The sequence below is a fragment of the Mustela nigripes genome, chromosome 18 (assembly GCF_022355385.1).
Source record: "Mustela nigripes isolate SB6536 chromosome 18, MUSNIG.SB6536, whole genome shotgun sequence".
NCBI classification, from domain to species: Eukaryota; Metazoa; Chordata; class Mammalia; order Carnivora; family Mustelidae; genus Mustela; species Mustela nigripes.
This window is the reverse complement of record NC_081574.1, coordinates 23,167,032-23,190,001: the sequence shown is the minus strand read 5'-3', so window position 1 is coordinate 23,190,001 and position 22,970 is coordinate 23,167,032. Positions and strand designations below refer to the sequence as shown.

The 22,970-nt window shown below is 45.6% G+C and overlaps 2 protein-coding genes across 8 annotated transcripts in view; one reads left to right on the top strand and one right to left on the bottom strand.

Moving 5' to 3' along the window:
- The window catches only part of MTUS1 (microtubule associated scaffold protein 1), a 168,970-nt gene extending 163,197 nt beyond the window's left edge, over positions 1–5,773 (top strand). For all 7 annotated transcript variants that reach the window (XM_059384386.1, XM_059384389.1, XM_059384388.1 and 4 more), the window contains 2 exons: positions 2,854–2,951; positions 3,463–5,773. In XM_059384386.1, coding sequence (XP_059240369.1) covers positions 2,854–2,951; positions 3,463–3,676 — 312 coding nt within the window. In that variant the 3' untranslated portion in view covers positions 3,677–5,773. The remainder of the gene's footprint in view (positions 1–2,853; positions 2,952–3,462) is intronic.
- Positions 5,774–6,111: 338 nt separating this feature from the next.
- Positions 6,112–22,970, bottom strand: part of PDGFRL (platelet derived growth factor receptor like) — a 68,160-nt gene continuing 51,301 nt past the window's right edge. The window contains exons 3-6 of the mRNA XM_059384393.1: positions 17,824–17,975; positions 12,580–12,873; positions 8,273–8,412; positions 6,112–6,906 (exon numbers count right to left, since the gene is read on the bottom strand). Of these exons, the coding sequence (XP_059240376.1) occupies positions 6,718–6,906; positions 8,273–8,412; positions 12,580–12,873; positions 17,824–17,975 (775 nt within the window). The 3' untranslated portion in view covers positions 6,112–6,717. The remainder of the gene's footprint in view (positions 6,907–8,272; positions 8,413–12,579; positions 12,874–17,823; positions 17,976–22,970) is intronic.

The following is a 22,970-nucleotide window of genomic DNA, read 5'->3' as shown; positions in this document are numbered from 1 at the left end:
GTGGTCTCTGAATCTTAATGCATCTATGAAGAATCTTAAAAACATGTAAAAAACAGTACTTTCCTCTATCACCAACTCTGGACTGTTGTCTTATTCACAGACAGTTAAAAATGTAAATGAATGAGGGCAATGCAGTTTGCTATCTAAATTCCTCCTCTTTCTCGTGAATTAGAATGTAATAGAAGAGTCGTGCTCTCATAAAATTAATCTGGCTGGACAGATGCAAACATTATGAAAAATAAGAATGAAGCAGAGTTTGTAACCTTGAGGGCAGAGCACCGATTCAGCCAGTGACAGGTTTATGGAGAAGTCCGTGTTTGAGTGGTGTGTGCCCAGCCCTGGCCCGCAGCTGCTGGGAGACAGGAGTCTCACCAAGTGGGCGGGGTTGGGCAAGGAAGCTTAAGTGATTTCAGCTCCTGCCATACTTTGCCCTTGACTGTGCCAGCCACCTCACTGTGCCTGTCCCTTGTCCCCCAATTATGAATGATTCATGGTTGAGTGACCGAGTGCCTCGCTCAAGCCCAAACCAGCGCTGGACATCAGGGAGCCTGGAGGCCACTCTTTGTTTGCTTCCTGGTTTGTCTGAGTTTTCAGTGTTTGGTTTGGTTCAGTTTTCTAGAGACACCATTACCTCACGGTTGAGGGATGTAAGGGCTAAACCCCCACCTAGATATATGGGCACTTTGACATGCCAAGCAGTTTTGATATTTCTTTTGAAGGAAAGAGGAATTCTTGTGGTTGATTAATGAGCCTAATCTGACATAGATACCAGTTTCTGCCAAAGGTCATCCTGTTTCATCAAGCCTGATAACTCAGCGAATCTCACAGTCACTGGTCCTGTAGATCGCCCTGCTAATAATTTGTTGCCCCATGTACCATTCGTGCATCCAAACTTTTCAAAATACCATATACATGAAGAACAGGCTCTGTTATAAAATTGACAACACATTGTAATTTTTGTTGACCCAGAAATATTTTTGTTTCTTGCCATGCCCGAGAAGTATCATGGTATTCGTTAGCATTGAGTTGCTGCAACAGGTAAACCCGTGGTTACTTTATCTTCAGGCATACCTCAGTGAACGATATTGTGGGTTTGGTTTGAGACCAGTGCAATGCCAGTGTTGCAATAAAGTGAGTCAAATGCAATTTTTGGTTTTCCAATGCACATAGAAGTCTGTTAAGTCTGCAATAGCATTATATCTAAACAAAACTAAACAAAAAAATCAATGCACATACCCTAATTAAAAAGTGCTAACTATCTGAACTTTCAGTGAGTCATAATCACTAATCACAGGTCACCATAGCGAATGTAATAGTATAGAAAAAGTTTGAAATATTTCCAGAATGACCAAAATGTGTCAAAAACCTTGAAGAGAACAAATGCTATTGGAAAAATAGCACCAGTAGACTTGCTTGACATGGGGTTGCCACAGATCTTCAATTTATTAAAACAAACAAAATATCCCCCCAGAAAACCCACAATACCTACACAGCACGAAGAAGTGACGTATAATAAAATGAGGTATGCTTGTATTTGTAAGCTTGGAGCCTGTGTAGAAAATGAGACTCCTAGAAAGCAAGGAGGCTTTCTCAGTACGAAAGCTTTGGTATGAAAACTAGCTCTACGGGTGGTTGGCTGTGTGGGAACACGAGGCCTAGTTTCCTGTGAGAGGAGGCACTGGATGAGATAATACCATTAGACCAATCCCTGCCCAGTCTCTCATTCCAGATTTCCCCACCTCATGTGTTATCTTGAATTCCTTTGTAATTACTAGAAATCCCAAGGCTCCCTTTCTCTTACAGTCTCATTTTTGGGAAGGTTATCCCACCTGACTGGCTTGTCCTGAGCACTTTCTGGATAATAGGAAATGTTAAGAAGAGTAGGACTCCCAACCGAGAATCATAATCAGAGTGGATTAGTCATACACTGCCGAGACAGGGATTAGCATTAATTCTGACAGAGCTATGAGGTCACCGCCTCAGCAAGTAAGAAAATCTTACCTTTAGAAAGTAGGGGGAGGTAATCAGCTCTTCGTCATGTTAAGTGATGAAATGTCTTCTGGGATATTATCCTGGAACCTCTCCCCTGATCAGTTTGTTTTCCCTGGAAGTTTAGCCTGGGCAGGCCCACAGGAGAACGAATGTCTCTTCCCCTGAATGCAGGAGGGAGGCTTTGTGTAGCAAGTGCTCCTTCTCCTGGTTGGTGTTCCACAGAGCTTGGTCAATCGGCGCTTTGTGTGGCCACCCAAATTTAAGACTACAGAGAAACTCCAAACCGCGTTAAGACCATAATGGACAGAACTGTCAGCTGTGGGCCTACTATGAGTTTTCTTCGAACACAGGGATTTTTTTTTTTTTTTTTTCTCCAGAATTTACCACAGGAAGCTGTAGTACAGGCCTGTGCTACTGTCATTTGACCACCTTGCAACTGAAGGAGACACCCAGGGCCCATGTTGCCCAGGGCCGGGCACCAGTTCTCAGGGGCAGTTCTAAAACCTCCCCCCACCTCCCCCCTCCCCACCAACCCCGAACAAGTCCATCACCCCCGGGGCCCCATCAGTGACCTGGCAGAGCTTTTTTAAAAATTATTAATCTATTAAAAAATAGATTTTAAAAATCTATTTTTTTTATATTTCAACTTTATTTTTTCAGTGTTCCAAGATGAAAAACACACATCTAGATGCTCTGTTTGGCTGCCACAGATTCTTTGGCAGCATGTGTAGGGATTTCAGAATTCGACTAAACCTTCCTTAATGAAATCTCTCCAAGTGCCTTAGTGTCAGGAATGCATCTGAGGGAAGGAGGGGCTTTCCTGTTTGATGTCTAAATGCAAGCATTCTCGTTCACACCCAGGTGGACAACAACACAGCCTTGGTTGACAAACTGAAGCGATTTCAGCAGGAGAACGAGGAACTGAAAGCTCGCATGGACAAGCACATGGCGATTTCCAGGTAAGCACGTCCGTTTTCCCTGAGCTCTTCCTGCCCTCGTTAGCACACTCCACCCCATGTCATGAGCGTGAAATAGGGCTGAAGTGGGTGGTTCACCAGGTATTGACTCCCACGTGGAAAATCGGATGGTGGGAGCCAGTGGTTTGGACCACGGTGGCCCCCGGCTTCCTGACCCTGAGATGCTTTCAGAGAAGAAGCATCACAAGACCCAGTAAGAAACAGCCCCAAGCATGAGACAGTCATAAGACATGGAGAAAAGCTGTGGTAGGGCCACCCAGCCAACAGGGAACTTGCCCCCAAAGGTACTTTTCCTTGGACTGAGGCTTACACTCCCAGCGTTTCTCCAGCAACCAGGCCCCCCCCCCGGTGCCCAGTCAGCCCTGGGCAGGACTCCCTTTTGTTCCAAAGGGATTGTTTCGTGGGCTCAAATTTTAAGTGGTAAGAATTTTTTCAAGTTCCTTTGAACTCAGGTCCACGTGGTTTGTGGCTCTTTTTTTTTTTTGTCCTCAAGGCAACTTTCCACCGAGCAGGCTGTTCTTCAGGAGTCCCTGGAGAAGGAGTCCAAGGTCAACAAGAGACTGTCCATGGAGAACGAGGAGCTGCTGTGGAAGTTGCACAACGGGGACTTGTGCAGCCCCAAGAGGTCCCCCACGTCCGCCGCTGTCCCCTTCCAGTCACCGAGGAACTCCGGCTCCTTCCCCAGCCCCAGCATCTCACCCAGATGACGCTTTCTGGAAGCTGGGAGACTGTCCACAAGCATTTGTACAGGTCTGCGGGACTGACCCTAACCACACCCATGGGAGCGAGCGCTACAGTAGTGGACGCGTGCTGACCACTCGGGAACTGGAGAGTCGCCACCCCCAAGGCTCCTTAGGAGACTGGAACTCTGGAGGAAGACGTGAACCCCGTCCCAGAGCCTCCCCCCAAATATCTCAGAATGGATCTACATGGACGCTGTTGCACAAAGCACTTCAAGAACAAGAGGGTCTTGTTCATTGCCTTTTTCACCTAAGCATAAGGGGAAAAAAAACTCTCAGGGGCCTGTTAAGATAAAGATTTATAACCTTTATAATGTTCTTCACCATAGACACCTTCTTGTGATTTTTGTTTTGGTCTGACTGGGGATGTGTGAATGAAATGGGTGCACAGAGTGTCCTGTGTCTGACGCTGCCTCCTTTGCTCTGAATTGAAAGTCCAATGCTGCGTAAATCTGGGTATGTACTAATCTAATAACAGTCAGTGTATGCATTTCTGCAAAAGCCATAGGAGGAGGAATGATAGTTGCTTGAATTAAAATTCTCTACCACCAACTTGGCTCAGCTGTTGACGGTGGGGAGTGGTAATGACAGGAAGAGCTTTGACTTGTCCATGTCTATCCAGCTCTGTATCCTTCTGGAGTAACTTGTTGGCAGGCTTTTGGTGCTTAGCAATGTCAGCTGAAACTAGTTAGATTTTTAATATCCCCACGTGAACCTAACATGATACTACAATCTATTTTCTCAGGCTATGCGCAAATAGAGAACCCTAATTTTTCTAAAAATCTGTATAAAGCAAAAGGGCAGTACTGGTTGATTTACTTCTGCCTTACTTTTACCTTGATCTGAGCTATTCCCACGGGTTGAAACTATCTGCTCTCCCATGATCCTCACTCCCCCACTTCCTCTTCCCCCAACCCCCCCGCCTCCACTGCCCCACCTCTCACCAGAGCCACAAAAGCAAACCTTCTACCTCCTACCTACTCTTCTCTGGGACAAGAAATATGCTTTTCCAGAGCCAGCTCATCATCGAGGTGCCAAAACCACTTTCCAAATAAACCAAGGCCTGGATCTCCTAGTACAAATTTTGGGAAACCCTAGAGAGAATGAAGAGTAAGTCATTAGCTAGTTAGAACTAAGGTAGGATTCTGTGCTTCTTGAGGAGCAGGAACAGCCTGTTTAACGCAATGATGCCATATTGAGTAAAACATTTGGAGAAGAGATGCTGTTTCCATGCTTCCTTTGAAGAATCCTTCTGTCCTTGAGAAAGTAGCAGAATGGTCATTGAATGAATGGACAATGTGCAACTCCCTCGAAGTTGCATTGCAGTTTCTTTTCAGAACTTATAATTACCTCCCCCCTTTCTAGTACTTTGGTTCGGGGGAAGTAGAAGGAAGACCTGTGGCTTCATCTCCCTCTCCCTGCATGTCAGTGTTTACTAACCTCTGTCGCTGATATCAGCCCAGTGGCTTTACAAGTAACCGCTATAGGGTAAGAATGGACTTGGGATACTAGAGGTGGATAGGAGTTCTCATTTACATGTATACTACATAGCAAACTGATCTTCATGATGCATGGTTGTTTTTATTAGTGATTGTGTCTCAAGCCTTTAACCTCCAACTGTTTCTTATGTATGTAACCTTCCATGTTTGCTTCTGATAAATGGAAATATAGGTTCACTGCCACCTCCTGGCATAGCTCTCCGCTTGCCCTTCTGAGTTGTTTTCAATGCCATTAGCCAAAGTCGGGTTTGCCATCCATCTCCTAGGCATGGGATGTCTTGTGCTGTTCCTTGCTGTCCTCCATACCATTTAGATGTCTGGGGAAATCAGTCTTTTACACAATTAATACAAAATGTCTTCAGAGAATGGGAGGCAACTGGAGAGTAGATAGGAAATGAACCAGAGAACTTTGATTTTTTTTTTCCCAAACCAAATGTTTTTCATGTAGGATGCAAAATGTTGGCACGTCATGAAAATATGGATGTATAAACTGTAGTTGTGATCAGTTTGTAGTGATGGAAAGTGTATTTTACTTTGATCAAATAAATAATGCTGGAATATTCAATGTAAGAATTGTAACCTTGGACCTATTCCATCCTCCAAAGTGTTACCCAGTTTTAGCCCATCTCAAGACCCAGGTGGCCATCTGTCTCCTCTTCAGCTGTTTCCCAGGAGCTTCCAATGCAATGACAGAATTAGTCATGGGGCTGAAATCTGCCTTTCAGAGTGAGACTTACAGGTAAGCTTCTCTGAATTCCCAGCTATGTGTGTTGGAGAAATTTTGACGGATTTTAACAATTTCTTCTGGAAAAGGTAAGAAAATAGCTAAACAGCTAAAGTCTAAATATTTTTAAAGATGGCAAAAAAGCCTAAATGAAGTTGAGTCTTCCTTGACCTGGAAATTTATTTTATATTGAAAGTTGAATTTTTAAAAAAATACTCGAGAATGACTCCTTTAGAACTCATACTTTTGAGTACGGCAGCTTAGAAAGGCAAGTTTACGCCATTTTTTGATACCTTTGTATTTGCATTGTAGATGTGGCCGACCCATGTATTACTGCATTTTTAGGTCCTCATGTGTTGTAGTTGTGGTATCAAATAGAATCTTGGGTAATGGTCCAAACATTGCTGCCAGCAAGTCCTCCTGGATGCGCTTCAAAACAAACTAAAAAATGAACACTTAGCTCATTTTGTTTTTACAGAAGCTTGCTTATTTAATAGAAATGAGGATATAAAGTTAATATCGATGCTTTTTTATTATAAAAAGTAGAAATGCATGGAGATAGGTAAGCAATCAAAATACATGCTCTCTGTCAGAGGAGTTAACACTTCTATTATTAGACCGGATGACTTCCTTTTAGTTTGGATGTCTGGGTCTGACTCACAGGGCAGGGGGTGGGGTCTGGCACTTGACATCAGCCTCTGGCAAAGCATTAGTCAAAAGAACCCCGAAGCAGGTTATGGACACAAATGAACTTTCCATCAGTTCTTCGTACTTCATTTGCCAAGTCAGGAAGACTCAACAGTGGTAGCAACTGTGGTCTCCCCGTGGAGATTGTGAGCAGTGCAAATATAATATCCTACATCAATGGTCTCAAAGTCTTCGATGGTCAGGGTGCTCTGGGAGATTCTTGTGGTGTGCCCCAGTCCTCTGTGGATCAGCCTCCAACTGTCTTGAATTGTCACGGGCCTTTCATCCTGTTGAACGACACCCCCATGTGCTGAAGCACAAGCAACAGGCTGCTACAAACAGCTCCCATTCACCCAGCACTATTGGGTGTTGTTTTCCAAGGCCGAAATACGTACTTATAAAAGATTATTTGGTATGTGTAGCACAGGGGAGCGTTTACACTGTATGAACATAATACTGTTTGGCACGCTCTTTCTGGTCTTCAGTAAGTGGCTACTTAATATAAAATTTATTCTTTTGGAACTCCAAGAATGTAGAACTGGAATTAGGCAAAAACAAAACAAAAAAACCCAGGGATAAAAGTTTCCACTGCTCTTGACATTGCCCACTCCGTAGTTCTATGTCACAGAATTTAAAGGCAATTGTGAATGAGTAAGAGCTCCTGATTGTTCAGATTTGGGGCAAGCAGAAGTAGAAATCGATATTCCAAAGGACTCTGGTGAGGAGAAAAGCTGTACCCCAAGGATGGATAACCTGATGCCCTAGATGACATAACTTCCTATTTCTAGAAAGTGAGATGGTTACTTTTAAGATGCTTCATCCAACTTTGGTGATAAGAATGTAGTGTGTTCTAGATTAATTTAACCTAACTCTAATATTACCAGTGTTTTAAAAAAAAAATACCCTTTCTGCTCATAAAAAGAAAACATGTTGTTGCAAATCACTGATGTCTTCAAAGTGTGACGTTGCTTTTTAAAAACATGTACCTAGTCCTAGGAAACTTTTTTCCAGGGAGAGTTATTTTCTACCAATCATAGTAGCCAATACAGTTCTGGCTTATGGGCTGTGTCTTAGGAGGCCAAATCTCTTCTGGCAAGGAAGGGATTATTCCATGGTGGTAGAAAGCTGTTTATTTTAGTGAGCAAAACAGGCACAGGGGCTCAATGTGCGGTAGTTGCTCTTATGGAAAGTCTATTTTAAAATAATCTCTGGCCTCACAGCACCTTTTTGCCAGGGCCTATGTTTTTATGCCCACTTGGTGGATGTCCTCAGCACAGGGCATAGTTTCTATGGGGAGAGCTCTCTGCTGGAAACAAAGTGGCCTCCAGCTGACCCAGGATTGGGGGTGGAGAAAGAGGAAGGCTCCCTTCTTTGCTTTTCAGGTCTCATCCATGCTCAAGGGTTATGGAGAAAAATAACCTATCAAGAGGGTATGCTGAACTGCCTGACGGAACCCATTTTTTTCCAAAAAAAAAAAAAAAAACACTTGTAAATATAATAAAATGTCTTAGAAAACCAATAAGCCTGGGCTCCTACTGTGGTTCCACACACTTCCTGCACTTCTAAAGTTCTGATCTCTTCCCTTACAGGTGCGGAGAGAGGACCAAACAGCGAGCTGAGAGAGCTGGCTGGGGCGGGGGGGACAGCCCTTACCTTCTGTCCTGGATAGATCCACCGGAATTCCACCTCAACGTCGGGTTCCCCGAGGACTGTGCAGAGGACACTGAGGTCATCCCCACTTCTCACCTTGTTTGAGGACGCCAAGATGGTTGTTGACGGAGGGCCTCTGGGAACTGAAAGGAAGTGAGGAACAGGGAAAGTGAGGTGGAATCCGTGGGACCTTGCAGACAAACCTTGAGACGCATTCTCCTCTTCGAACAGAGCTGTAACGTTTCTGCTGCCTTCCAGCTTCCCGGCCAACTTCCGGTGTCCTCTGAGGCCTCTTCTCTCCCTTCATGGTCTGGGGTGCATGCTTATCCAGTACTCCCAGGCCCGGCCCCTTATATTTACACTGGGAGAGGAGGCTGGAAGTTCTGGAAATAAGAAGGGGAATAAGAAAGTTGAGGGAGAAGAAGGTGTGTGGGGAAAGAGCAAGCAGAAGGTAGAGAAGGGGCGGGCCGGGAGGGGGGCAGCTGAAGGGGTGTGTGTGACTGTTCCTCCTCAGCAGGAAGAGGACAATGAGTCGAAGGAAAAGGATGTTTGCAGGAAGGGCGCAGGTACTACATCGGCTGGCTGTCCCTTCACTTCACAGCGATGTAGAAACATCTCTTCACTGGGGTCGGTTCCCTCAAGTAATGGTGATGGCGGCCTTGAGCAAGGCAATGGACTGGGAGCTGGGACAACCCAGACGTGGTCTCTGAGCCCTTGGGGACCTCTCCTCGCGGTCTGGAGGGGGCAGACACGAAGCAACTAAGTGTGAAGTTTATATAAAACGGGAGTTCTGTTAGGAACTGTGAAGGAGAAGCCCAGCATCTTCTAGAAGCTCAGAATAGTCTGCAGAGCAAGAAGGGCTTCCTTGCTTGAGGGAACAATGTTAGAACTAAAATCTGACGGCTGCGCTTATCAGGCGCGGAGGGAGAAGCAGGGAGGCAGCTGCAGGCTGGGGAATCCCAGTGTGTGGAGCCCCCGCCGTGGGGTGGATGAAGGCCAGGCAGGCTGCAGGCTGGGGAGGGGGGCAGGGGCCGGTCCGGCAAGGCCCTTCAGTCCACCTGCAAGATTCTGACTAGAGGTCTAAGAAACGTGGGCACCTACTAAGTGGTCTTAATTGTAATTATAGTCATCTATGGTATGGAAGATGAAGAAAGCAAAGGGGGAAACCATTGAAAAGAGTTGCATTAGTCCCCGGAAGAGAAGTTCAATAGTTTGATTGTTTTTTTTTTTCCAGTGAGGATAGGGAGAAATAGGGCACGAAAAGATGATGTGAAAATGATTTGATGGGCGCCTGCGTGGCTCAGTGGGTTAAGCTGCCAGCTCAGGTCATGACCTCAGGGTCCTGGGATCCAGTCCCATATCGGGCTCTCTGCTCAGCAGGGAGCCTGCTTCCCTCTCTCTCTCTCTGTCTGCCTCTCTGCCTACTTGTAAACTCTCTGTCAAATAAATAAAAAAAATCTTTAAAAAAAAAAAAAAGAAAAGAAAATGATTTGATGGAAAGGTGAAAAGGCCTGGGAGGGAGGAGACAGGGCTGTCAGGTTGACTCCCAGTCCGGAGCCAGCACGTGGGTGATGGTATCACCATCACTGAGGCCGGGAAAGCCGACCGAACCAGACCCTGGAGGAAGACCGGAGTTCAAGGCAGGGCCCATGAGGCGTCCAAGTGCAGACAGACCTGAAGCTGTCATTCGCAAATCTGGGCCACACATATGCACTTGGGAGCTAGCAGTGAGCAGACAGGAAGCAGAGCGTGGCTATGGCTGAGGCTGGCCAGCAGGACAGCGAGGCGGGAGAAAGAAGGCTGTCCCATGGACCTCCAACATTGACAAGCTGGGAGAGGCAAAATGCTGACAAAGCAGAATAAGAAAGTGGGGGTAAGGTAGGAAAACTTGAAGCCGAAGAAGAGGCATTTCACGTAGGTGTGGCAGAATCTAATAGGATGAAGACAGAAACTTATCTACTGGATTTGATGTCCTGGGAGTCCCGAGGCCTTTAGCAAGAGCTCATTTGGTGGGATACTAGGGAGATAGATAAATACCTCTTTCAGGGTATTTAGCTGTGACGGGGAAAGAGAGAAGACCTTAGCCGAGGGCTGAGGCTGGTCAAGGAAGTTCTGAAAGTTACTCAGCAGCAGCGTTACTGGGGGGGCATGGCTTACTGAGTAAGTCCCAGGGCTGAAACCAGAGGCATGAAGGTATCCAAATTCTCATCTCGGAGAACTGCTTGTTGTTGGGGCCACTCATGCCTCTCCAGGGCTGCTTAAGCAGCAGCATTGCAGAAGGATTCCCCTGACCCCCAACACACAGACCACTCACCCCAGGCACAGAAGAGTTCCTATAGTCCTTCAACAGAGACAAGTCCCTGTTGAAGGACTATAGTACATGAAAAGGAACCATTTCTTCCACTCCCCTAAAGGGGCTGGCAAGGGGGTGCTTTTGGTCCCGGAAGTCAGGAGAGGGAGCCCCAAGAGTATCACTTGTTAAAGGAAGAGGACACCACATTATTCTGCAGAAGATCTGCTTGTTGGCTGTGCCTGTGCCACCAGCCCAGAGCTGGAGAGCACTGGGAATGATGGTACATGGGAGCTGCTAGGGGCACGGGAGACCCAGACTGTGTCCCTGCTGTCAGCTCCTCATTATTACATGCTCCAGAGCCAGGGGAACAGAAGGACACAGAGACATCAAGGACTATATCCTTTCCAAGACCACACTGTGGATCAGGGCAAAGAGGTGCATGAGAAGAGCAGAGGCCTTTAGCTGAGGGTCCAAAAGGAGGGTGGGGCTGAGTCTGACACAGGTGTATTCACTGCAGGGGCTACTTAGGGGTAAATTCTTTATCATCCCATGGCAAGACCTCGGAGCCACCATCTGTCGCACTGGGTTCCATAATAAGCCAGGTCAGTAAATACCACCAAGAAACAAATGTCTCTGGGCTGCAGGCTCTCTCCTCCAAGGCCAGCACCAGAGCAGGGAGAGGAGAGGAGGAGAGGTAGACTGTCTCCCTCCACCACTACAAACCCCCACTCCAAGATGATGGCGTCACCAGTGCTGCCCGCATGCTGGTGGACAGAGCAGGAGCGGGTGTCAGGTCAAGTGTGGAGTTAATGATTGTAAATGAACAGTGTTAGAGACAGGAATGAGACTGTCTTACTAACCCAAAGTGCCCGTTGGATGTAGAGTAGACTGAGATATCATTAATGGACTTCGCTAACCTTAGGAAAGCAGGTTTTTAACACAGCAGAGTTGAAGGAAGTGAAGAAAAAGGTATTTCATATATAAATCCACTGAATTGAAACTCCTCATTAAAATGATCACATTAGAAAAATACTTCCATTTCTAATGGAGAGATTTGAGGATACTTCAGTTGTGTCAAGAGGTAGGAAGTGAGATCAGCTGGAAGAGACTGAATTTACCCATCCATGGGATTTTCCAGTAGCTCTTGTCATGGAGAAAGGGTAGAGTCATGTTCTCTAGGGCGGTATTTCCCTGGCAGTGAGGGAACAGGTGGGCAAGGAGTTGAGGGCACCACAGAGAGCATAGCAGTGTGAGGCCCTGGACCCCAAGCTGGGAGGGTGGGGAGGGCAGGAGGGCACTGGAGAATTTGGGCAGGAGGGTGGAGGTGAGGACAGGCACAGAGGAGTCACGGAACATGGAGCAGTAGTTGAGCAGGGGTGAGGCTGTGCGTGGAGATGCAGGTCGGATTCAGTGAGTGATTCTCCAGTTGAAGCAGCGGTAGCTGAGGACAGGCTGAAGTTGCAGCCCAAGGAGGGGTGCCTGAGGTGGAGGAGATGAAGTGGTGAGGGAAGCAGGCCCAATGAACTGCAGCTGACGTCACAGAAAGTGAGACAAGGAGCCAACAAAGGGAATGACTGGAAAGGAAAAGAGAAAGCTGGTGGAGCCATAATGCCCAGGGGAGCTGAGGCTCCTAACAGAGGACGGGAGCATCAGGAAGCCGGAATAAGCCCAGGAAGAACCTGACCTTGAGTTGGGGAGCGATGGTGCCCTTAGGAGACCACGGATTTTGGATACAACAAAGAGGATGTTCTCACCAGAGAGGATGTTCTAAGCAGGTGGAAATACTGGAGAATGGCTGATGGTCCTACACAGAAGTAGGACCAGAGGGAGCAGTGGATGACGGGAGTGAAGGGGTTGGGTCAGTTCACGGGCAATTCTAGAAATGGCGGTACAGTAGGGGAGACTTTAAGAACAGCATTCTGTGCCTCCTGATTTCCATCCGTAGCTGGGAACATCAATACCGGACACTGGCTACTGGCAGAGGTTAAACTCTAGGCCGTGGTAGAGGCAGCCTTACCTTCCACATAGAGCAGTTGGTACTTGACTGAGAGCTGAGACTTGCCCCCAGCCTCCGCCTTGCAGTAGACCGCCCCCTGGTGGTCGGCATGAGGTTGCAGATACACAAAGCCTCTCTTCACATCATAAACAATGTCTGTTCCATTGGCTGGGATTTCCTTGGCAGGGAACTCCCTGTGGAGGGTGACTTTGGCCGACAAGACAGTCACTCGACAAGGAACCACAGCCTGCCTGTCCGGGTTCAGATAGACAACATCAAAGTAACTGGGAGAAGGTACAAAGAGTTCTCCTTTCTCTGCAAAGGGAAAGATTAGAGATTTATTAATTCTGGGGAAAAAAGGTAAGAGTTCCTTAAGGATTTTTACATTCTCGGGACACAGAGAGGGAACTGGCAAGATATTCAGACACTCCTTATGCGTAGAAAAAGCTATTTTTAAATGCTTTTCCTTTTCTCGTAAAAAAGATTTCACTTCCCATCTCCTTAAAGGAAACAAACAAAAAAAAAATTTAGGTCAAGCCCAAATCAGGCTCATGAATTAGTCCACTGAGAAAGCAGGGAAGGACATGGATTTCCTTATGTTAAGAGAATTTTAAGGGCACCAAGATGGCTTAGTTGGTTAAGCAAGTGTCTTCAGCTCAGGTCATGATCCTGGAGTCCTGGGATCAAGTCCCACATCAGGCTCCCTGCTCAGCAGGGAGTCTGCTTCTCCTGCTGACCCCTCTCCACTCATGCTTTCTCTCTCATTCTCTCTCCCAAATAAATAAGTAAAATCTTTAAAAAAAAAAAAAAAAAAACTAATTTTAAGACTTGTGAAAAATCTGCTGTGTCTCTGGAGAAGTTAGCCCCAAAGCCTATGCTTGTAACTGCCCATTGAGAATGGTTCCCCAGCACAGCAGAGTCTCTGAAAGGTCCGGCCTAGCAAGGATGCTGGCCTCCTCACCTGTCCTTACAGCCCAGACGACCTCATTCCTGCCAAGGTCAATGGAAAGAGAATTAAGTAAGGACAGACAAGGAAACCACTAGTCTCAGGTTCTAAGCTCTGCTCGTCCAACACTAGGCTGGGGAATTCAGTCAGTTTCTCATGTCCTCCTATTTGTTTGCCCTGACCTCACTCTCCCTGTATGTTAAGTTCTAGATGATGGCATTTGATCTTACAGTAATGAGAGAAACAAGGACTGGCTTGCCCATACATCCATTCCTTGGGATAGTCAAGGGACTATGGTTTAGGGTTTTGTTTTTGGTGTGGCACATTAAATCCTTTGTTTTCTGGATGATTCTTTGAGAGAACATTATGGTGATTGCTAAGGGAAATCTTTGAACTTAAAATTTTTCCCATGTTCTTTAAAAATAAAAATTTATTTTTGCCCATGATTTTCCCCACCATGTTCCTGAAACAAATAATTATTCTTGGCTTCTCCTTCCTAACCCTCTTTGTGCCATAGTCATCTGATATTTTACGTTGGGGACAGAATTCCTATATACACTAAATGTCTTCATGGGCCAAAAGTTCTTTGGCCATGAGTGCCAACTTCACTGACATGGAGGCCTTCTCTGCCTCTGAGATCAAGAGGGACTATGTCATGGCTCAGTTAAGACTCTATCTTTTCTAAGAATTTCTATCATGCTGGGGGATTTTTGCCACCATCTTAATAATTATTAACTGACTTCCAGGCTTAGTGAAGGGGCACCTTAGTCAATATTGTATCTAAAACCCACAAGCTCACACAGAGTTAAGTCTATATGGCCTTGGATATGTCAACTTAATCTCTGTGCTTCCACATCCCTGTTTGCAGAGAGAAGAATTCGGAATAGTAAAGATAGCTTTTGATTAAAGGCCTTCAAGGAAAATTTCTGTCTGTAAGATTTAGAAGCCACCTTGCTTTAAAGGTTTTATAGAGGAAACTGAATGTATAAGCAAAGCCAAGAGAATGAGCGAAGAGTCCAAAGTCCCAAACAAAAAATGTGACCTTACTTCTTGTATTATAAAACAGTCTTTGAAAAAGTGACCACACCAGTTGCTTTAATAAACAGAAAAAACATATTTGTAATTAGTGGATCCCATCTACCAACAGCAACAGCAAAAACTTTGCTGAAGTTCATTTTAAAAATTTTAGGTTACATATGACCCCTGCAAACATGGTTGTAGCTACTCAAGTGGATGGCAAGCATTACTTTAAGAAAACTAAACATGGGGGCACCTGGGTGGCTCAGTGGGTTAAAGCCTCTGCCTTCGGTTCAGGTCATGATCCCAGGGTCCTGGGATCGAGCCCTGCATCGGGCTCTCTGATGAGCAGGGAGCCTGCTTCCTCCTCTCTCTCTGCCTGCCTCTCTGCCTACTTGTGATCTCTGTCAAATAAATAAATAAAATCTTTGAAAAGAAAAAAAAAAAAAAAAGAAGGGGTGCCTGGGTGGCTCAGTGGGTTAAGCCTCTGCCTTCAGCTCAGGTCATGATCTCAGAGTCCTGGGATCAAGTCCTGCATTGGGTTCTCTGCTCGGCGGGGAGCCTGCTTCCTCCTCTCTCTCTCTCTCTCTCTCTCTCTCTCTCTCTCTGCTTGCCTCTCTGCCTACTTGTGATCCCTGTCAAACAAGTAAATAAAATCTTCAAAAATAAATAAATAAAAGAAAAAAAGAAAACCAAATACGTAGAAATTCAGATTTCTAAGAATTAAATAAAGAGGCTATAAATTAAAATCAAAATTTCAACAAACTCCAGATTTAGCAAGATGCTCATGAATGTTGCTTTACTATACATGTAATTGGTGCCCAAGACTTTGCTATGACAAAACTCTACTGCTAAGTTACATGCATATATTCATTTGAGGATAATTTATTGAGCTGTATACTAATACTTTGTGTACTTTTCTTTGTAGGTATTATACTTGAATAAGAAGTTAGGGGGGGGAAAAAGCCCTCTGATAGTGTCCCCCCATAAAGATCAAATACATGTGACAGTGACTTAATCAAAAATTGCACAAATGAACAATAGCCAGAAAGAGGCTTCAGTGTTTGCAATCAAACTCTGGGAAACATACAAACATAACAAATGCCAGACGTTTCTCTATGTGGGTAGTGGGGAAACATATGTTCTGGAAGAATCAGAGCCAGCCGCGGGACGCTCAGCTTCCGTAACAGCTCATCTTGGTTTTACAAACCCACCATGCCTGAAAAGATAAATGCTAAACCTTGTACTGAAAATCCAATTGGCCTCTTGGCGTGGCATTAAGCGAAAATGATACAATACATTAGGTCATGTCCCTTTTTGATCCAGGTTTCTTTAAAGTTGAAGTAAATATTTCAGCCTTCCTGTGACTCACTAGAGAGCATCCCATAAATTAGGAATGAGGACCCAGCTTCAAAACTCAAAGAGAGCCCTTAACCCTTATGCGATGTTCTGTTCAAGGGAGGTCTTCAGTTCAAAATCTCAACTCAAAACCCAATATTTTAGGAAGATGTGGTAGTGCCAGTCATGGCAGGATATCCTCATTCTGCCATCTGAAATATAGTTATCAGTTCTTGTCCAGAATAACAGGAGCTAAGGGCATGTGGGCAATTCTGTGTAGCACATTCCAGAATGAGGATCACAAGGGATTACCTGTGAACAACTGTTAGCAATTCTCCTGCCAACACCAGTTATGCTAGCTAGTGTCTGTCTGCCTGTTTATCAAGCTACCCATCACCCCCTCCTAGAAATGGATCAAGGCAGTAAGAACAGGAGATCCTAGGTCAGAAGACCAGGAGTGGACTCTTTCTCCTCACTACCAGGCATGGAACACTGAACAAGTCACCTTGCCCTTTCAAGCCTCAGTGTCAGCATCATAATTTCTACAAGAGATGGTAAAGTAGCTTCGCCTTATTTCCTGAGGGTGTGGTGATAATGACACCCGTGTGACTCCAGAATCACAGAGCACGTGCTCCTGAGTCTTCTCACCGGAGAGGAGCTATGGGGGGGGGGGGTTGGATGGGAGAACATGTGAGATTTTGCTAAAACACTCACAAATGTCCAGGATTTAGGATCATCCGAGTCATAGCGACTAAGCCAGCGTGAGTCTGAAACGTGGAAGGGTTCAGGATGTAGACAGCCCTCAAGAAAGCCCCAGCCTAGACAGGAAGGAAGCATTCTGGCTTCACCGGAAATGCCAAAGCCAACGCCAGCACCAGGGGTTGGCATTCTAAGATGCCTGGAAGCTGTGCTCCCCTCTGAACCTGCTGAAGAGAGACCGGCAGGCTATATGACAATGCCTCTTTCCCCAAGAGCAAGTTTCAGCTGGCAGAATGTAGCCAACGCTGCTCAGAGAAGAAGTTTCCTCTGACCCACATACTTTCAGGCACTTCACTTAGCACAGGGAGGGGGCTGGACCACACAGGCCACGACCTTTGGGAATCTTGCCCCCAAAACTTCAGCTCACAGTACTAAGAACAAAGGTGGGGGTGGGGAGGCTGTAGCTAAGCTTTTTCCGACTAGGGAGGCTCTAGAAAGGAGCTCATAATGGGTCCTGAGAGCACAATGACCAAGAGTCTGTAGCGATGCTGTCCAGTCGCACTGTGGGCAGTGATGGCCATGTTCTCTGTCTGCAGTGGCCACGAGGAGAGCCACCAGCCACGTGTGGCCAAGGAGCCCTTGAAACCCAGCAAGGGTTGCTCAGAAATTGAGTTTTAAATTGTTTAATTTTAAATAATTTCTATCTAAATAAAACCCGCCACACACAGGGAGGCCTGTGTGGCTCAGCTGGTTAAGCAACAGACTCTTGATTTCGGCTCAGGTCCCCATCTCGGGGTGGTGAGAATGAGCGCTAGGCATGGAGCCTGCCTAAGATACTCTCCCTCCTTCTCCCTCTGCTCTTCCAGCCTACTCCCCAGCGTGTGCCCATGTGCTCTCTCTCACTCTCAAAAAAATAGTAACAATAATAAATAGTCACACATATTTAGTGGCTGCCATATTGGACATGGCAGGTACAGACTCTGGAATCTGACTGGGTTCAACTCCTGGTTCCTCCACTTAATCGGTATGACCTTAAGGACATATTTCATCTCTCTAAACCTCTACTTGCCCATGAAAGCCACAGAAATGATCTCAGAACTTACTCTGGAGGGTTCTTGTGAGACTTCCATGAAATAACTGACATAACCCGACAGAGCCTGGCCACCAGGGAGAGCTGTCATTGTCATTATTAGATATTTGGAACCATTAACTCTGGGCCACGTCCGGCACTCTCAAGAACCCCACCAACACCCCAAACAGTTTACCTGTAAAAAAGATGTAGGTGGAGCCTGTCTTCGTCTCATCCCTCCTGCAGACGTAGCCCTGGCAGAGCTGCCCCCAGCAGCTAAACTCGCCCGTGTCGGCCGCCGTGGAGTTGGCAAGGGTCAGCTGCCCGTAGCGCTCATGCTGCTTCACACTGTCAATCAAAACAAAGCCAGCTCACACCAGGCATGGGGGGCTTGCGGCCTGCACTCGGGGCTCTGCTGTTACTGCGTGAAGTCCCTGGTGGCTCTGGGCAGATGGCCCTCCTCAGAGGGCACAAACTGCTGAAAGCATGCTTTGGGAGGAAGTGTTTGTAGGTGAGGTGCGTTGTCAGAGAAGCTTCTAGAATGAAGCAAAAAAGGACATCTATGTTTTCTCACTGGAGGAAATCCTGATGTTTCCCCTCAGTAACATCACTGGTATGTTAGCCCCACAGCCACAGAAACTCAGTCAAAAAGCCTTTTCAGGGTGCCTGGGTGGCTCAGTTGGTTAAGCGACTGCTTTGGCTCAGGTCATGATCCTGGACTCCCGGGATCGAGTCCCACATCGGGTTCCCAGCTCCATGAGGAGTCTGCTTCTCCCTCTGACCTTCTCCACTCTCATGCTCTCTCTCTCTCTCTCAAATGAATAGATCAAATATTTTTTTTAAAAAGCCTTTTCATTAAGTCACAAAAGCTTTTGCTTCTTGTGCGTTCATTTTTAAACAGCAGTCAAGGGGCACCTGGGTGGCTCAGTCTGTTGGGTGGCTCTCTTCAGGTCATGCTTCTGGAGTCCCAGGATCGAGCACCCCATCGGGTTCCCCACTCAGCGGGGTTCTGCTTCTCTCTCTGACCCTCCTCCTGCTTATGCTCTCACTCACACTAACTCTTTCTCAAATAAGTTAAAAAAGAAAACAAAAAACCTTTAACATAAATAAAGAGCAGTCAACATGAAAGAAAGCACCTAGCATCATCTTGTGTGCATAAAATCTTTTGGATCAAAAAGAATAAATCTCCGAATATAAGCTTAGAATCTCTAAGATGCCACATTATTATAATAAAAATGAAAACTTTCTTTGGGGAAAAATGCTTGGTAGCTAAGATGCTGAGCCCCAGTTACACAGCCTATGTCTGGTACAGTATTTAGAACTTTGGAGCATTTAGCTTTTCTACTGGCCTCACTTTTGTTTTCTCATTCTCCATCTCTTGTATTTTTGTCTTCTGGCATGTGAATATATTTGCAAACTGCTTCAGTTCCCTCTGAAATGAGGAGAAACGTAAATATTAACATTGAACACTACTATTAGCTGATTGTAATGGTAATTAATTATATTATATTGTGACAGGAGTCCAGATGTAGCACCAATGGAACAGATGTTCCCCTGTAGCTTATGGGCCTCCGCATGTGGGGAGGTCAAACTAAGTGGTTTTAATCTGAGGATGCATCTCGAATACCGAAATGGCTAACCCCTCTGAGATCCACAGAACTTTGTGATGCAGTTGTGATTCTCCTGTTATATTTTGTAGCAACATCAGTGTGGTCACCTGCTAAATTTAGCACACAACAAAGTGTCTGGTTGGTTGGTTCTAAACACAGCCCTGTTCTGGTTCATCACTGAAGAGCTGCTTTGCCCACCAGTTCTGCCAAGAGGGGCCTCCAAACTCCCACTCCATCAACTGCCTCTTTCAACTGGACGGAAATCTCTCCTCCTTCAGGAAGCTTTTAATTAGAAGCAACTCTCACTTTCTCCTAGTGATGTAATTAGCTCCCTCATTCTCTATCCCTCAGACACCCATGGCTTCCTGTTATTACAATGGATGGTAAAAACTTTGGAGGGCAGGGACTGTGGCATATTTGCTTTATATTTCCTAAGCAAAAAATCTTTGCAGAAAACACAGTAAAGATTCCCTAGAAAAAAGTGCATTGAAATTGAATTGAACCACTGGGTTGGAAGTGGAAAGAATCTTGAAAAGAAGGCATCCATCCAGTTATGTATGGAAAAAAGAAAAACAAAACAAAACACAAAGGCATCCAGCTTCCAGTACTGCAGGTGAAGAACCTGAATCTCAGGAGTGACTTTCCTGAGACCCACAGCTGGGGGACACTGAGTTAAAAATTTTAAGTCAATTAAGTATGTATGGAATAGCCATTCATTACATAAGCAAATGCACGTAAAGCTCTGTCTGCCACACCAGGTTCATTGTATTATTTTAATTATAGCTTAATTACATATAATTGCAGACTAGTAGTAATTACTATGAATATCACTACAACAATGACAAATAATACATGACCAACATTGGAAATAGAATAGCAAAAAAGTAAAAATAAAATAAGAGCAGACCTCAAAGATATTACAATCCAAGTAAGGGGTTAAGACTAACGTACATGAAAATATTGGAGAATGACTAAAGGGGTATTCACAGCAAGAAGAGTAAGAATTCTGAAAAGGGATTCATCCCTGTGGGTTGAAGAGGCTGAAGGCAGCTTTGAGGAGGAGGTGAGACAAGCTGGCCTTTTGAAGGCAGAGGTGGAAAGGCATGGAGTGAGCTCACTCGCTCAGGAAACTACAGCCCCAGGAGGGCTGGGAACAGATCTGGTCTGCTGATTTTACTGCACCACCGTGGCCTGAGTGCCTGGTGGGTGGGAGGCACTCATTACTGATTTGAGGATTTAATACATTCATCACAGAGGATACAGAGGGAGGGGCTTGGGAGTCACGGGGCATATAGTTGAGAACAGGCAGGAGGGACCACCCTCATGTTTGGAGGTGGAATGTGATGGGCCACCTTAGCCAGGGCAAGAGTGAAAAGAACAGGCGTGGGAGAGGCAGGAGGAAGAGGGGGAGGCTGAGAGAGCCTGTCACTGAGATGGACAGCAAGGCAAGTGCTAGAGCCAGGCTGAGTGTTGGCAGGGGAACGGAAGCAAATTCAAGGCATGTTTTCTTGGGGGACATATATGACTGACTGGGTCTAAGAGATGGCATAAAGAGAGAGATCAGTCATAACCACTTAATTTGTATTTCTGTGTGTCAGAAATTTTTAACCAACAGAGATGGAATCACGGAGAAGAGAAAGGAGATTGGGGTAGGCAAAATACTAGACCCACCATTGGAGATTTTAAATTTGTGATTAAATGTGAGTCACTGAAGTGTGGGTGTCAGTTGATGTGGGAGTTGGAAACACGAGCTGGGGCACAGAAAAGATGAAACAGCACCAGAGTTGTATTTGGGGGAGTCATCTACAGAGGAGTAAGAGATGAAGCTAAAAGAAAGAATGACCTCAACAAAAGAAAGCGTAGGAAAAAAGAAGATTGAGGACAAAATCTAGAGTCAAACTAGGGGCCCAATAGGAAAAGAAGATGTAGAGAGAAGAATCAGGAAAATGTCATCAAGGACAAGGACTCAACAAATGGATGCTTGGAAGCTTCAGATGCCTTTAAGAGAGATTCATGACCACACACACACACACACACACACACACACACACACAAACTTCCTTTGGCAGAATGAAAGTTTTTGGCAATGACCAAAAGGGTAATTTCAGTTGTGAGGATAGAGCTGGCTTTCAGCAGATAAAAAATGGGAAGGTGGAGAGAAAATGGAGGTGGAGGTCTTCTTAGGTGGACCAAAATATCTGACTACATTCCCCATAGAGCTCAGAACTGGAGTACAAAATCAGTATGTAATTGGTAAATATCCCGAGCACCTTCTGTGAACCCAACACTTGCTCGCACTGTTGTGATAGGAAGTATAAGATGCCATTCCTACCAGGAAAGTAACTGGGTAAATAAAAATTTAGCACTTGGGAATAACCCTACCACCATGAAATCTGCATGCTGTATCTTTAGCAGGATTGGGGGTGGAAGGAAGGAAATGCACTGGAAAACATTTCTGGATTTTTTCCACCCCCTCTTGTATGCAAACAATATAAAACAGGAAACAAATTATTTAGCAGGATTACAGTTTAAATGCCTGGATTTAAAATGTCCATTTCTTCTAATGGTCTCATACAGTCCAAGCAGCAGGCTACCCAAATGGGTGGACTATGACCCAAGGCCTCTGGGGACAGTCTGCACAATGGAATGGAGACAAGGATTCACTGAGCCCTGCAAAGAACTGGGAATCACTTCACATGAGAACTCTCCCCTTCTCTTATAACCATTTAATGAATCCCCAGGAATGGAACAGTGGATGGTGTAAAGTTTGAATGAAGCAAAAAGAGGTGCCCAAAAATTATATTTAAGAGAAGCAGAATTTACCCTAATTGGAGGCAGCTCTTGAGCATCCTAGCACACCTCAGTATAGGTCTTTCTCTTCTAGACCTGGCCCACAGTGAGCTCAGTATTGAACAAGTCCAAGTTTCAAAGAGTGTTTAAAAATTTAGAACTGTGGGGGCAACTGGGTGACTCAGTCAGTTAAGCATCTGCCTTCAGCTCAGGTCATGATCGCAGGGTCCTGGGATGCAGCCCCGAGTCAGGCTCCCTGCTCAGCGGGGAGTCTGCTTCTGCCTCTGCCCCTCCTTCTGGTCCTGCATACGTGCATGCATGCACTCTCTCTCTCTCTCTCTCTCACGTAAATAAATAAATTAAAAAATAAAATTTAGGACTGTGTATGTGCATGCATGCATGTGTGTATGCCTTCCATCAGGGTCCTGTGGCCTTTACAAACAGTCGTTCCCATTAGCGGAGGCTTGAAGCTTCCAACAGGTTGCCCAGCCTCCTCTCTTCTGGGGGTGGAAAGGGGGTAGGCGGTAAGAAGACTATGTCATGGGACATAGAAGAGGAGGCTGATAGCTCTCAGAGTTAGGGGCTACTGTGGATTTCACCTGGGACAGTGACCAGGTAATGATGGTGGGGTTCATGTTCCTAACCTTTCCCTAGACTCTACAAGCCAGGGGCAGGAGGTAAACCCTGGGTTACAAAATAATTAGTTATCAGTCCCATAAATACTTCATGAGTGCAAATTAAATGGGAGGCTCCAAAGTGAAGAGTAAGGGACTCATTGTTACCTAAATAGCTTCCTGTTCTCAAGTTCCCCCTATCCCAAATGCCATGGGAGTCCAAGGAGGGTAACCAGGAAAAACTGGCTCCAAGGCTTGGAGAGTCTTGGGAGAAGGGAAGGATTTCAACATACGCAAAGTAGTGGGTATATATTCCAAGGGAAGGAGAT